The sequence below is a fragment of the Penicillium arizonense genome (assembly GCF_001773325.1).
Source record: "Penicillium arizonense strain CBS 141311 chromosome Unknown PENARI_contig024, whole genome shotgun sequence".
Classification (NCBI taxonomy): domain Eukaryota; kingdom Fungi; phylum Ascomycota; class Eurotiomycetes; order Eurotiales; family Aspergillaceae; genus Penicillium; species Penicillium arizonense.
The window spans coordinates 102282-116774 of record NW_019173301.1 but is presented as its reverse complement, the minus strand read 5'-3'; the positions used below and the strand labels follow the sequence as shown (position 1 = coordinate 116774).

Below are 14493 nucleotides of genomic sequence, written 5' to 3'. Positions count from 1 at the left end.
TTCTGTTGATGACTACGCGACAAGCTGGACGGTTTCGAGTCGCCCGCACTAGCCGCGTGGCTTGAGAATGTAAACATTCAAGATAATAGCGTAGGCAGCGACCACAGGGAGGCAATGAAGCACTATCCTTTCTATGGATACACTTGCGCTTGGCATCTCGACATTGCCGATACGGTCTCATGATCACATGGACTAGTGCCGGGTAAAACGTAAAACGCGGAGTGAAGATAAAAAAGGGCAATGTTAAAAGGACGGACCCCCTCTTGTTGATATTCGGACCCCCTCTCCACCTGTCTAAGCCTAATTAGGGAAGGCTTAGTATGTGTATTTCATAGTGTATTTCCTTAGTAAAAATTAACAAAAGGGCGTAGAGGAAGACAATAGGCCTCGTAGTGTGTGTGAAGACTTGCACCCAGGTCAATACGCGTATACCAACTAGGCCAAAAAGACCACTATGTCAGCCTGACGGCTGACATGCCTAGGACCGATACATATACTACTTAGTGCACAATTGTACGAGTGCGCACCCCAGACGCCACGCCGTGACAGTTGAAACTTATCTTCTAGCAAAAACGTTTAGAAAGTAAGATGATATAGACTTACTCTTGGGTTTACGATAGGGGTCTTAGAAAGCGGTCTAAAAAATCTGTCCAATAGTGTTAAAACAATAAAAAAAGGCACCGTGAAATACACATACTACGCCTTCCCTAATTAGGCTTAGACAGGTGGAGAGGGGGTCCGAATATCAACAAGAGGGGTCCTTTTAAACATTGCCCTAAAAAAAAGGGTGGATCACACTGCCCGCATTTTCCCCGTAGTTCGCAATTCTTAGGGGCAAAGGAAGACTGCGGAGAAACCGAAAATGCGGGATGCTGAGAAGGATGGCAAATTATAGCAAAGTATGGAAAAAGTATATGGCAGGATGGGGCTAACTATGCTTAAGTATGAGGTCAACAGCGATATACGAATTGTCACTCGAGTGAAAGTGTGTCAATTGTGGTCTTGTTATTCCGTGCCTTGAAGTCTTACACTGCTGCAATCCTAAAATCGAACCCGTTACCCCATCGGGGCCTAGCAACCAGCAACCGGAAATAAACCTTCCGGCGGGGTTGACTTTGTAGTCGAAAGACCAAGAAGAGAAGCAGATCAGGCTAATCTGTCGAACAGTTGATTAACTTACTAGTTTACCCCAGCTTTTGATCTCCACTGCATGGTACAACTGTGAGATTGTGTCTCCACCCTCGATTTCACCCACCGTCCGTTCTGTGAGTACTTAAAGGGACAGAAAGATCGGCATATGGCCCCAACCCACTTACACTAGCACCTTGTAAAATCAGGGTTTACCTATCGGCCATACTTTCAATATTTTCCCCTCAACTATTTTGTTTTATCGGCATTCATTTTGAGGGTGTCATCCGCTATGGGCTTCACCAACGACAAGGAGGATGGTCGTGTGGCGCACGTGGAGGAAGGGCCCCTTGATGAGCCAGTCAAATCCAATGAGCTCGCGAAACAGGCAGCTCAAGATGAACACCAACTGACACTCGCCGGCGCTCTGCGCAAGTATCCCAAGGCTGTGATGTGGTCAATCCTACTTTCGACATCTATCATCATGGAGGGCTACGACATCGTCCTTATGTCGTCTTTCTTTGCCCAACCAGCCTTCTCCCGACGCTACGGCGACTACATCGCCAGCAGCAACAGTTACCAGATCAGCGCGTCCTGGCAGAACGGCCTCAGCAATGCGGTTTCTGTGGGTACCATTATCGGTGCCTTCGCTAATGGATACTTCACCCATCGTCTGGGCTACCGCAAGGTGTTACTCGCCAGCTTGGTCGCTATCACAGGCTTTATCTTCATTCCCTTCTTCGCGCCTAGCCTGCCCGTCCTTCTGGTCGGCGAATTCCTCTGCGGTATTCCATGGGGAGTCTTTGCGACTATGGCGCCCGCATAAGCCTCGGAGATTTGCCCTATGGCCCTACGTGGCTATCTCACCGTCTATGTGAACCTATGTTGGGCCATCGGTCAACTTATCTCTGCTGGAGTGCAGTCTGGATTCTCTGGGAATGACACACAATGGGGATACCGCATCCCCTTTGCCATCCAGTGGGCGTGGCCTATTCCACTTTTTTTGATCTTGTTCTTCGCACCAGAGTCTCCCTGGTATTTTGTCAGACACGGCGATTATGACTCGGCTGAGAAAAGTATGGTCCGTCTCGGCTACTCAAGCACCAGCGGCGAGGTCAAGCAAGCTCTAGCGATGATGATCCACACCGACGAACTGGAGAAGCAGATCGACCAAGGGACAAGCTACTGGGATTGTTTCCGAGGAATTGATCGGCGTCGTACCGAGATTGTCTGTCTGGTCTTTGCCGCACAACCCTTCTGTGGCTCCGCTAAGGGTGGCACCCCAACCTACTTCTTCGTTCAAGCCGGTCTGCCGACTTCGATCTCGTTCAAAATGTCAGTGGGTGGATTAGGGCTCGCCTCCGTCGGCACCATCTGCTCCTGGTATCTCTTGCACACGTTCGGCCGTCGTACACTGTACCTATGGGGCCTGGCCCTTCTCACCATAGTCTTGATGGTGGTGGGTTTCGTGTCAGTGGGTGCTGGGAATTCTGTGTCTGGGAACTATGCCCAAGCAACAATGATGCTCATCTGGCTTCTTGTCTACTACCTCACAGTTGGACCTATCTGCTACGCGATCATCAGTGAGACCTCATCCACCCGCCTCCGAAGCAAGTCCGTGTGTCTGTCCCGAATTACATACTACATCGCGCAGATTATCTGCAACGTAGTCAATCCGTACATGCTCAACCCCACTGCAGGAGACTGGAAAGGGAAGACCGGTTTCTTCTGGGCCGGTTGGGCCCTTGTGTTTTTCATTTGGACGTACTTTCGCCTACCTGAAACGAAGGGCAAGACATTCGAGGAGTTGGATATCTTATTTGCCAGGAAGATCTCAGCTCGGAACTTCTCCAAGTATCGCGTTGATGCCTACACAGAGGGCGATCAAGCTCTTACCAAGAAAGACTGAGCGGGTCCAGTTCGAGGTCAAGAGTCGTGGCGAGATTTATTTTCAGGGGGAGTTACCTGGTTCTTTATTTTTCTGTCATTGAGTAATTCGGTCCAGAAATTATTTAAGTTTAGGAGCAATCTGGAAACGTTTGCTTAAGGATGTTGAACTGCCAATATTTAAAACTCCTACTTCCTAATCTCTGTCATCCTGCAAACTACCAAAAATGTATGCCTCTAAGTCCTCCTGTAACAGAATGCAATGCACATGGGAGTCAAGGAACGGGATTAGACAGAACCGAAAAGAGATAATTAACGCTTAGCTCTAGTTTCGGAAGCTTCTGCTTGGAAGAAAGCAACGCCTAGTAGTTTAGGGCTCTCACAGACAATAACTAGGGAAAAAGTGGAATTAGGATTACAGATGTTCTAGTTAGGTGCAAGAACTGTGCTTCGCATGGTGCATCATACGAGCAGCCGTTCAACTCGCTTCAATTAAAGACCATATTGTTGTCGCGTACAACTGCTGTATGTTCCACGCGTGAAAGATGAACCCCCTGGCCGTGCTGCTTGAGCTATTCTTTCCCACGTACCTCTCTCCTGTGAGCAAATAGAATCCCTGTTTGAGAATCTTCACTGGCGCATTGTCATCACTAATATCTCCAACCCCTTTGAGTTGGGCGGACACCTTATTCCCAACACGGATGTACATCTGCACAAGTTCATCGTCTAAAGGCCGATCGAGATAAATCAAACGCGGCTCTGCATCTGATTGGTCGGTTGCTGCGTTATCTTCATCTGCCAGTGAGGCATCTCCGGCCATTTGATCAGTGGAAGGTGCATAGCTGCATCTTGTGTTTTGATGAGTCGTATTTCCTTGTCCCTTGACGGTTTTCACGGAAAGACTGTATGCCCAAAGTAGGAGGGTCGCAATATATATAGCGAACGGTTCGACGACATTGTCGGTACTGAAGCGACGAACATGCCATAGTAGAGCCCCGGCGTGGATGACTGACAGCCGGGCCTTAAACTGATCTCGAATCGCCCATTGAAAGACCTGACTGCGGGCGTGCTCATATCTTTCCAGCTGGGCCGTATTGACCGATGGCCCGCCACGATTGCGCAGCATCGGGTCTTGTGCCAGTGTTTGGAAGTGGACGAAAGGAGACAGGAGCTTGAGTCTAGCGAGATGCAGATACAGGATGGTGGGCTCTTCCCAGCATGATTCAGCGGCACGACTGTTCGCCGTACAGTGCAGAACATCCAGTGAATCACAGGCCGCGTTGCGCCACTTCACGAAAGTGCTGCTTGATGGAGGCCACGTCATTTGAGCTGAGGCTGGTCCCTGTCCGGATGTCTGCACACTGTCTGTGGGACTCCATGATGACAATCGCATGTGGCACTGATCGGCGACCTCTGTGGTTCGTCGGTAGATGGCGAGAATGAGCAGAACCTGGCTGAATTGGCTGAGCTTGGGAGGAAATCGTTTTTCGATATAAATTAGATCAAGCGCATCCAGAAGAGAGACTATTATTTTTTCACACGGCGTCGGAGTCAGCAAGTGGATATGTGGAGGAACGTGTCAAGTTAAGCTGGAGTTCTTACTGGAAACGCTTTCAGCGTAGGCAAAATTTTCGGGCGACGGATGATCCCAGGCCACCTCGTGGCATGGCAGCCATCCCCTGACGTCTCCTAGCTTCATGAGGTGGTTGCAATTCAACTCGTAGGACACCATAGAATCCAACAGCTACAATAACTCGTTAGAATACTGCGGTGTCCGTTGGGAACCTGGGCAATGAGCATCTATCGGGCAATTCCACTTACCCATATCATCATTCCGGTTCTCAGCGAGGACTGCGCCTTTATCCACTGGTGGATGTCCTTGCTGCCGGTTCTTAGTGCAGAGACGCCCATAGAGTCCGGCACTAGGTTTAGATAATAGCACCACTGCACCAAGTCTGCCCGCTCAAATACTGCCCGCTGGGTAATGTACGAAGTGTTGCTATGAAGCATGCACAACAAATGCAAAATCTTTGCCTGGATTAGGGGCAGAAGTTCCTCGGCTTGGTTCGCTGTTTCGAATGTGTTGTTTACAGGTAGCGTGGTATCTACCTTATGCTGGAATTGATGCAGTTGACGCAATAGTATTCCTTCTAGCGCTTGCATCAGAATGTCTTTCCATTGTGAGCCCTGTGAAGAGCGCAAATATGCAGCACCCACCCCGGCCACTGCCAGCAACAGTACCCAATGTGGCTTCTCGGATATAAAGGCTGGCCTGCTGAGGAAGGGAAAGTTTGGGTGGAGGCGCTCAAAGTAAAGATGCACACAGAGCCGAAAGGCCTGCAGCGAAGGAAGATATGAGGATGCCTGGGTCTCCTCTTCGACACCTAGGACAATCCTGTCGTAGGCATCTTCCGCTAACCATTTGCTCAAGGACGATGCGACCCCGTCCATGTTAGTGACAGATCCAATCGACGCGGTCGAGGGAGCTGGCGTTGTCACACAGTCTCTATCCATAGAGCCCATGGTTTGCCCCTTGCGAAATCTGCTTTGAAAGGGGGCTCGCCAAGCGATACCCTGTACATAGTATCTGTTACTTGTGGTTTGAGAGCTGCTCCACGACGATGCTGCATCCATTGGTGTTTCTGGCGACTCCCTCTCTGCGCACTCGGAGCAACTCGTCATCTCGGCTAGGGTATCTATCTGCGCATTATCGGCAGATGACTGACTGGCGGGAGCACATCCCAAGGTATCCCCCGTACCGAGGAGCTGGGGTAGACCTGGGACATCTGGTATGGCGAAGGTCGTCGACGTCGGAAAGACACCGCCATCTGGGATACCAGCTAGTTGACTTGCCCATTCCTGGAGGATGCTATCGTCCGGCGAAAGCCAATTAATCGAGGACATATGCCGGGGACTAAATCCATCGGTCGGATCGACCTCATACATGCGGAGGCCGTATGGCATTCCTGAGTCGAGCGGATTACCACCATGGGCATCATGAGCGGGCGGATCTCTCAAAAGCCGCGGGTCTTGGGCCCAATATGCGTGGTCGCCGAGTACGGCCGCTGGCTCGTGTGGTCTCTTTGGCGCCTGCTCAGTTTGCGAGACATGCAGATCAGTAATTGCGTGCGTCTCTGCCACCCTATCCCCTCCGCTGTCCACGGTCTGTAATTTTGCTGGCAGGATTCGGTGTTCACAAGACAGCCCCTTAGATTCGCAGCGAGCGCAGGGATCTCCTCTCGTGCAACGGACCCGGCTAGTAGCGCATTGCAGACAGGCGGCACTCCTCTGTGTACCACTTGTTACAATTTCCGGTCGCTGCTGGGTGTGAACCCTAGTATGGCGATTCAAAATGTCCCTAGCCGTGATCCAGGGTGATGTAAGCGCCCAGGGATAGCAACTAACCTCAAAATAACAAAGCTGTACTTACATACGAGAAAATTCCTTCCCACAAGTCTCGCAGGTAAATGGCCTCTCTCGCGTATGAACGCGCAGATGTCTGGTTAGGTGCTCTTTTCTCGCAAAGACCCGCCTGCAGAAGTTGCAGGCAAGAGGAGCCTGTCTGCGTCTGGGACCTCTGATGCCCCTCTGCTTACCCCTATTGGCATCTTGATCTTCTCTCATAATTTACGGAGCAGGCGTGCAAGGGCTTCGAAGGCGAAGACGGGGTATGAAGGGGAGTTTCTGTGTCAGCCGAGTCCAGACGCAGCCCGGCCTCTCCTCTATTTCTGACTGAATTAATGCCAAGCTAACTGCGAGCTTTCATTAGCTGTTTTCTTCTCATGGGAAACTTTAGTTTCGGGGTTCCCCGCATTGTTTGTCCTCCACTCGTAAAGCCCAGCCACCACCAACCTTACCACCCAACCCTGTTTCGCGAGGATTGCGTGACCACACGTAGCCCACCGAATAATAAATTACAAATATATGTATTGTTTCTTCCAGGCATGGGAATAAATATTCAGAAAGGCCACATCTCAAGTCAGATATGTAGGTTCGTGTACGAATTACGACTGGGCGAGACGTTTGTTGCCAAGTTAAAAGTTGGTAAATAGTTCGATAAGTAACGAAAGTGAACAAGTTACAAGTATCCCGACTAACCTTGCCCATCTGCACCTCTTTCTCTATTTTGGTTATTCCTTCACAAACACAGGCATCGTATCTATGGGACAGTCGACCTCGATCCACTGGCCCCCCTCCCAGACACCGTCTCCGTGGAATGCTTTCCACTTCCTTTCAGCAGGCAGAGGCGGAAGATAGACAGTCATGTTTTCTATACCAGGGCTGAGCACCGGGCAGCACATGAACTGGTGGCCAAACATGTACTGGTTGCTCAAGTCCCAGCATGTTTGGTCCTCGGGGAACTCATAAAAAAGTGTCCGCATCACCGGTGAACCTTTGTCCGCAGCCTCTTGCATCAGTTGCCGCGTGTATGGCCGCAGCTCCTCGCGTATTTCCATGTACTTCTTGCAGATGTCATACACTTCGGGTCCATAAGACCAAACCTCGTTGGCTGCGCCGCTACAACACGTCGCACCTCCCATCGTGCCATGCTGAGGCTGCCTGGGCTCGCGGTCGCCGTGCAAGCGCATGACGGGGCAGAAGGCTCCCCACTGAAACCAGCGCACAAGCAGTTCGCGGAATAGTGGATCATTGGGATCCCCACCATGGAAGCCACCGATGTCTGTGGTCCACCAGGGGAAACCTGCAATGCCCATGTTAAGACCAGCGGCCAGCTGGTTCCGAAAACTGCTCCACGAGGACGCGATGTCACCGCTCCAGACCAGCGCTCCATACTTCTGACTGCCGGCCCAGGCGCATCGCACCAGATTAACCACATTTTCTTGTCCTTCGCGGGTCATTCCGTCGTAAAAGGCCCGCGCATAGTCCCGTGGATAGATATTTCCGATCGCCAGGTTTGATCCGAGGTGGTACCGGTAGATGTCAAAATCGTATGCCGTATATTCTGGTTCGGCTTCGTCGAGCCAAAATACTTTGATCCCGTATTTGGCGTAGTAATTGTCACGAGCCTTTTTCCAAATGTACTCTCTCGCTTTGGGGTTCGTAGCGTCAAAGTGGATAGTCTCTCCCTCGAAATCTAGGCCGGTCCGAACGCCGCGGTCTACTCGAATGAGAAAGCCTTTCTCGCGCATCTCCTCGAAGTTCTCCGACTTCTTATCCACAGTAGGCCAGATGGACACCATCAGCTGGATATTCATCTCGCGTAATTCCTGAACCATAGCAGCTATTCGAATATTCTTGGTCAGCCCGCTTCTATCCCCATCAACCATATACATACCTGGATCGGGCCAGTAGACAGGGTCGAATTTCCATTCTCCTTGCTTAGGCCAATGGAAAAAGTCAATTACAATCAGATCGAGCGGTAAACCCCGACTCTTATATTCTCTCGCCACGCTCAGAAGCTCTTCCTGGGTCTGATAGCGTAGCTTACACTGCCAGAAACCTAGGCCATATTCTGGCATCATAGGGACCTTCCCGGTGACGTTGGCATATAGCTCCTCAATTTCTGCGGGCGATTCTCCCGCAACGACCCAGTAGTCCATCGCCTTCGACGAGAACGCCTCGAAGCTCATGGTATTCCTCCCCAACACGGCCCGCCCGATCGCAGGGTTGTTCCAGAGAAAGCCATATCCCAGAGAAGAAAGAGCAAAGGGACAACTGGCTTGCGAATTGCGATGCGCCAGCTCCAGATCCATACCCTTCAGATCTAGGAACGGCATCTGGTACTGGCCCATGCCGAATAACTTCTCATCCGGGTCAACGCTCTCGAAGCGAGCGGTCAAGTGGTAATCACCACCAAGGATAGGTTTGAACTCCCGGGCCTCAATTTCGACCGCACTGCATTTGGAATCAAGGATATCGCGACGGGTGCGTGTGTATTCCTCGAGCAGTACTTGGCCCTGTGAATTAGAGATTGTCAGCTTGCCGAATTTGGTAACGACAGCCCGGATCTTGCCGTTGGTGATATTCGCAGAGTTTGAGGAGATGGAGATATCGACGTTAATCACGGATGGCTGTTGCCCCTCGAGCGCCCAGTCTTCGGTCGGCATAGTCGCACATTTCGTGGCCCTAACCCGGAACGCATTCGGGCCCCAGGGCTCGATCCAGAGCTGCTCGGCATCATACTCATAAATCAAGCGGTTCGTTTCTTCACGGAACATATTGGCTGCAACTCTTGAATTAGTTGCTTGTGAACTATTCGACTGACAATTTCCAAGGGGCTTTAATTTTATATCGTAAATCCCAGATTTGAACATATCACTTCTTATTCAGATTCATCTCCGCCCCGCCGGAACGCCAAGTCGCGGCGGGGAATATGAGTAAAGGCTAATTCCCGTCTGAGGATTAAGAGATCAAGTGAGAAGACGGAGCGTCCGAAGAACCTTGCAACCCCGTGCTTGCTATCGGACTATCGGATAATATCAAATTCTTGTCAATCTTTTTTCACCTTCCCTACCCCGCGTCAATGTACCCCCGCCTCCGCATTGAGGAACCCTTCTCTTATTGGCTCCGCTAACTACAGTCCATTTGTATAAGAGGCCAGTGCAAGATATCTCTGGAAAATGTACCCAAGGTAGGATTTGGACTGAGTGTCAAGAATTCTCGTCATGTTGCTCCCTTTGCTGTCTTGTGTCACTTTGCTGCTCGCAAACTCTGGCACCGTATTTGCCCAAACCGCCACGGTGGATGCTGCGGTCAGCCGTGGCACGCCGGCCAATCTGGCTTCTGGCTGGATCTATGGCATCCCGGATACGCAAGGCCAAATTCCCGACCATTTCTACTCAGACGTTGGTTATAGATATGGCCGAGCAGGTGGGGCGCAGCTCGTTAAGCCTGGAGAGCGAGGCTGGATATGGGGAGTGAATGAGTACAAGGTATGAAGGACAAGCCCGATCGAATTCTCACATTTGTGACTCATATATGGATAGAGCCGATTCCAATCAGCACTTTCAAACTACAAAACTTCAAGGAAATATGGTGCCCGCTTCCAGCTTCTACTCCATGACCTGTGGGGGGCAGATAGCACGCAGAATTCAAGCGCTCCATATCCTGGTGATAACGGGAACTGGGCGTTCTATGACGCGTTCTTGACTCAGGTCATTTCCGATATTCAAACCAATGCTATGATGAACGGACTGGATATAGACCTGTGGAATGAACCGGAGGGAATATATTGGAAGAATCGAGGAGTGGGCCAGTGGGTGAACATGTGGGGTCGAGGATTTCATCGACTTCGGTAAGTGACCCTCATGGGACAAACCTGGGTAATCTGATGCTGATCACTTGAATTTTGACATCCACAGGGGTGCGCTGGGCACAGCAGTCCTTCTGGTGGGCCCGTCTCTTGCGACACCACCGGCAACTGGCAACTCGTGGTGGGATGGCTTCCTGGGGTTCGTTGGCACGAACGCATCAATTCCCGATCAATATACCTGGCATCTCGAATGTGGTGCCGGTTGTGACTTGAAGGCTAGCAACTCAACCCTAAAATCATTGCTCAGCTCGTACAATCTACCCAATCGACCCAACAACGTCAACGAATACGGGACTGGCTCAGAGCAAGTACCAAGTGGCGCCGCCTGGTACATCAGTCGCTTTGAGCGCTATGATACTCTTGGTTTGCGTGGTAATTGGCTCTCCACTACAGCACTTCACGACTTCCTAGCCGGACTCGTGGGCAAGCCAAACGCTGGTACATCAGCGTATAGTGCGACGGCGGGCGGCTACTGGCCAACCGGAGAGTTTCAAGTTTACAAGTACTACCATCTGAATCAAACCGGCACTCGCCTGGGAACCACTGGCTCGGCAGACGGTGGCTTTGACGTCTACGCTACCAACACAGGATCCGCAGTGAAGATTCTATGTGGCAGCAAGGCGAAGACTGGAACATGGGATATCACTGTTACCAACCTGAAGTCTTTGGGACTTCCATCCTCCGGTAGCATCACAATCACCACGTATGAGTTTCCATGGACGAGCCAATTCGGTGAAGTTGATACGCCTGTGAATCTTGGCCAAGTGACTCATACATACTCCGGCGATTCAGTGACTTGGTGGGTGAAGTTTTCATCATCTAGCACGGCATATGCTTTTGAATTTTCACACTGACGGGCTGGTTTTGTGCCTATCCTACGGGGCAGCTGCAGTCTGCCAGACTGCAAGTTAGGGCTTTTCCATAACTATGGGACCTAAAGTGGGTCGTATGCTGCGCTGCAGGTGAATTTCGTCGCAGAGTGTAGAGCTGTAATTAGCTCCGATCAATGTCAAATTTTGGCAAGTTATAATATAGTATCTACTATATTCCCTCTTTGCTTCTGAGTATGCACAGCTTAATATTTGTCGAATCAATTCGCGATCAAAAATTAGAGATACTTTGATAGGGATAGGAGAATAGCTATTACGGGATGCGTCCGGCACCTAAGACGTCACTTTAGCACTTTAGACGGATCGAACACCTCAATTATCCTTGCCTGTAATGATTTAAGGGGGGACTTTAGTAATTAAATTAAGGGGTTTTCACAATGCCCACTTTTTATCTTACTTTTTTTTTAGACCATTTAACCTCATTCCGTCGTAGACGATTCTCGCTTTCTACTCAACTTATGTTGTAGATATATATCTTTACCTACGAACTTATTTTATAATAGAATATCAACCTTTTGACTAGGTATCGACGGACCTAGTTATCGTGTGTAAAACATGCGAATACGTTGTTAGACTAAGAAAGGTCATCTGTAAAGTAAGAAGGGTTCTAGTGTTCGTAGGATAGATCCTGTTAACTAGTTAAGATGGAGATGCCTAAGGAACAAGTGGTATTGGAGGAACATAGAGACTAATTCTTAGAGGACTTCTAGGTTCTCCTAGAAGAGGCTATTTGATATGAAGGATACCGTTACGGTGAACTAACGTTAACCCTAACGTGTCGGCACACATATTGTCGATTTCCTATGGTTACGAGGATTAGTGCATGCTTCCTAGATGACAGCTAGGTTTGGTTAGGCCGAGTGCGGGTCTAATTGGATCATAAAGATGTATGGCGGTATTTGTAATAGCTGTCCGCCTGCTATTGGTGCGTCGCTAAGAATAGGGCCATATTAGAAGGACCCCCATGGAAGCTATTCGGACCCCCTCTCCACTCGCTAAACCTAATTAGGCCTCATGCAGTAATTGTATTTCCAATGCATTAATCGGTAAAATGCATGCATTTCTTGGCAATGCCAATGCACCGAGGACTGGAGGTCCCAAATATACTCTTCGAGTACTTCTATTTAATATGTAAACCCCTAGTAAAAATAAGTCGCTTTGTCGTATATCTAGCTCATGAGTCCCGAACGGGAAATCAACCCCAATTAATTAAGCAGTAATTAGGGCATCGCCAGACGCTATATCTTCGGCTTCTTACATCTCAATAACCTCCACCGCCGGCGGCATCTCAGGGACTAGGAATAGCTTCGTCTACGGCCCAGGCACTACCTACAAGCAGTCCTTAGCCGCCGCTGGCATCTCGGGAACGACCTAGGGTGAGAATGCCTAGTCCGACCGGCTTAGGAAGCGTCGGAGAGCTCTCTAAATAGTTTCAGGACGTATTAGAGAGCTCCGTATATAGAAAATATACGAAAATTTACTGCTTTCTCATGCTTTTTTTTCAAAAGTTTGACTCAGAACAGCATCTAGTATTGCCAACAAATGCATGCATTTTTACCGAATAATGCATTGGAAATACAATTACCACCCCTTACTTATTACGGTTAGTAAAATATAGAGGGGGTCCGAATAGCTTCCATGGGGGTTCTTCTAAATATGACCCTAAGAATATGTGCCCTATCATCCTATCATATTTCAGAGACGCATCCACTCGAGACCGTGGCGGGCCGAGCAACATACAAACAACATTCAATTGATCTTTGTAAACAGAAACTTCTTATACGCTCGCGACATGCCTGCGGCCTAGCCGCCGTGCACCTTGACCACGACCTTGCCACGCGCACGTTTAGTGGCGATGCGCTCGTAGGCGCGCACGGCGTCCTCTATATCGAAGACAGAGTCGACAGGGATACGCACGCGACCTTCCTCAATCAGACGTGCCAGATAGACTGCGTCGTCACGCGATGGCGGCGTGCTGAACATGATATAGCGGCGCGGCACGCCACCCAGCCAGGTGGGCAGCAAGCTATTGAGCAGTGCGTTGCGAGCCGACACACAGATCCCCTCGAGCATACCAATATTGATCACAGCTCCCTTGACCTTAAGGTAGGCTGGCGAGTTGACAAACAGTGCCTGCGTGCCGACGCAGTCGAGCAAGAAGTCAAACGGCTTGTCGCCATACTGACGCGCCAGGTAGGCCGGCAGCGGGTCATGTTTGCGGTAGTCGATAAACTATGTATATATTAGTCATGTTCTTGTGCAACGTCGGCAACCTTCGCCTACTTCGTCTACGCCTAGGCCACGGACCATGGCTTCGTTGCCGCCGCTAGCCACGCCGACCACCTTTGCACCACGCAACTTGCACAGCTGCACGAGCACCGAACCGACCGACCCGCTGGCCCCATTCACGAGCACCGTATGACCCTCGCGCACACCTGCTGTGCGGACCATCTTGAGTGCGGTGCTGCCGGACCCGGTAATGCCCGAGGCCGACGCCATGTCAACAGCGGCATCGATATGTGCGACCTGGCAGCCGGGCAGCCGCACGTATTCTGCCAGCACGCCGTGGCCCATGACCACGGCGCTAGGAATGTTCTGGAAGGCGACGACATGCGAGCCCAGGTCGCGCACCTCCGCCGGCGCGCCCTTACCAGCCGCCACCACCTCGCCGGAAAGCTCGATCTCCGGGACCCATGTCCTGGTGAAGGGCAGGTTAGGAAGTATCTTCATCAGCATCTCGGTACTGAACTGTAGTGACACGTATGACACGCGGATCAGGACGTCGGAGGACGAGCCCGTGGGCACGGCGGGCGTGGGATAGCCCGTGGCCAGCTCGAGCGCGCTGCGCGCAGGACCGCGCCGCGGGCGCACCCAAGCGCGCATGGTCGGCGGCACGGCCAGGGCCTGGGTCGTCGACGACATTTCTTCTGCTATGGACGCGCGGTGAAGAGATAAACACGAGGGCAGTTCCGCGGGCAAAAGCGGAGAGATCTGGAGGCGTTGTTGCGCGCGATTTGAGGCAGTAGTGAAGAGCTGGTAATGGTGTAGAAAAGAGAAACGTGGTCGATATGTCCGAAAGCTGCTGCTACAAGAAAGGAGCAAGTCAAGAAGAAAAGACGTCCTTCAAGCTTCTTTAAAGACAAGAAGCGCTTGAATACAGTATAGCAGATTCGTATAAAATGCATTCTTCGACGTCTCTTACATATATTGTCAGATAATATTCTCGGACGAACCGGACGTTGTTGCCGGAACCTAGTTTGAACACGCTAATCCAGATACGCTATGGTAGCTGATACTGCCGTAGACTGAGGAAAA

At 50.7% G+C, this 14493-nt stretch overlaps 4 protein-coding genes across 4 annotated transcripts; 2 read left to right on the top strand and 2 right to left on the bottom strand.

Annotated features, from left to right (window-relative positions):
• Window positions 1–1420: 1420 nt before the first annotated feature.
• Window positions 1421–3037, top strand: PENARI_c024G07453 (uncharacterized protein; the record flags this gene model as incomplete). The annotated part of the gene is made up of 2 exons (XM_022635702.1): window positions 1421–1913; window positions 1956–3037. The coding sequence occupies 2 exons, from the start codon at window positions 1421–1423 to the stop codon at window positions 3035–3037; spliced, it is 1575 nt and encodes a 524-aa protein (XP_022484446.1).
• A 357-nt stretch (window positions 3038–3394) lies between these two features.
• Window positions 3395–9194, bottom strand: PENARI_c024G11862 (uncharacterized protein; the record flags this gene model as incomplete). The annotated part of the gene is made up of 7 exons (XM_022635748.1): window positions 3395–3407; window positions 3606–4539; window positions 4618–4759; window positions 4837–6180; window positions 7114–7136; window positions 7220–8257; window positions 8312–9194. 7 exons carry the CDS (start codon window positions 9192–9194, stop codon window positions 3395–3397), a joined length of 4377 nt encoding a protein of 1458 aa, XP_022484512.1.
• A 447-nt stretch (window positions 9195–9641) lies between these two features.
• Window positions 9642–11142, top strand: PENARI_c024G01770 (uncharacterized protein; the record flags this gene model as incomplete). The annotated part of the gene is made up of 3 exons (XM_022635645.1): window positions 9642–9908; window positions 9963–10270; window positions 10338–11142. The coding sequence occupies 3 exons, from the start codon at window positions 9642–9644 to the stop codon at window positions 11140–11142; spliced, it is 1380 nt and encodes a 459-aa protein (XP_022484486.1).
• A 1839-nt stretch (window positions 11143–12981) lies between these two features.
• On the bottom strand, window positions 12982–14100 carry PENARI_c024G06274 (NAD(P)-dependent alcohol dehydrogenase; the record flags this gene model as incomplete). Its single annotated transcript, XM_022635690.1, has 2 exons — window positions 12982–13410; window positions 13462–14100. 2 exons carry the CDS (start codon window positions 14098–14100, stop codon window positions 12982–12984), a joined length of 1068 nt encoding a protein of 355 aa, XP_022484413.1.
• Window positions 14101–14493: the final 393 nt, after the last annotated feature.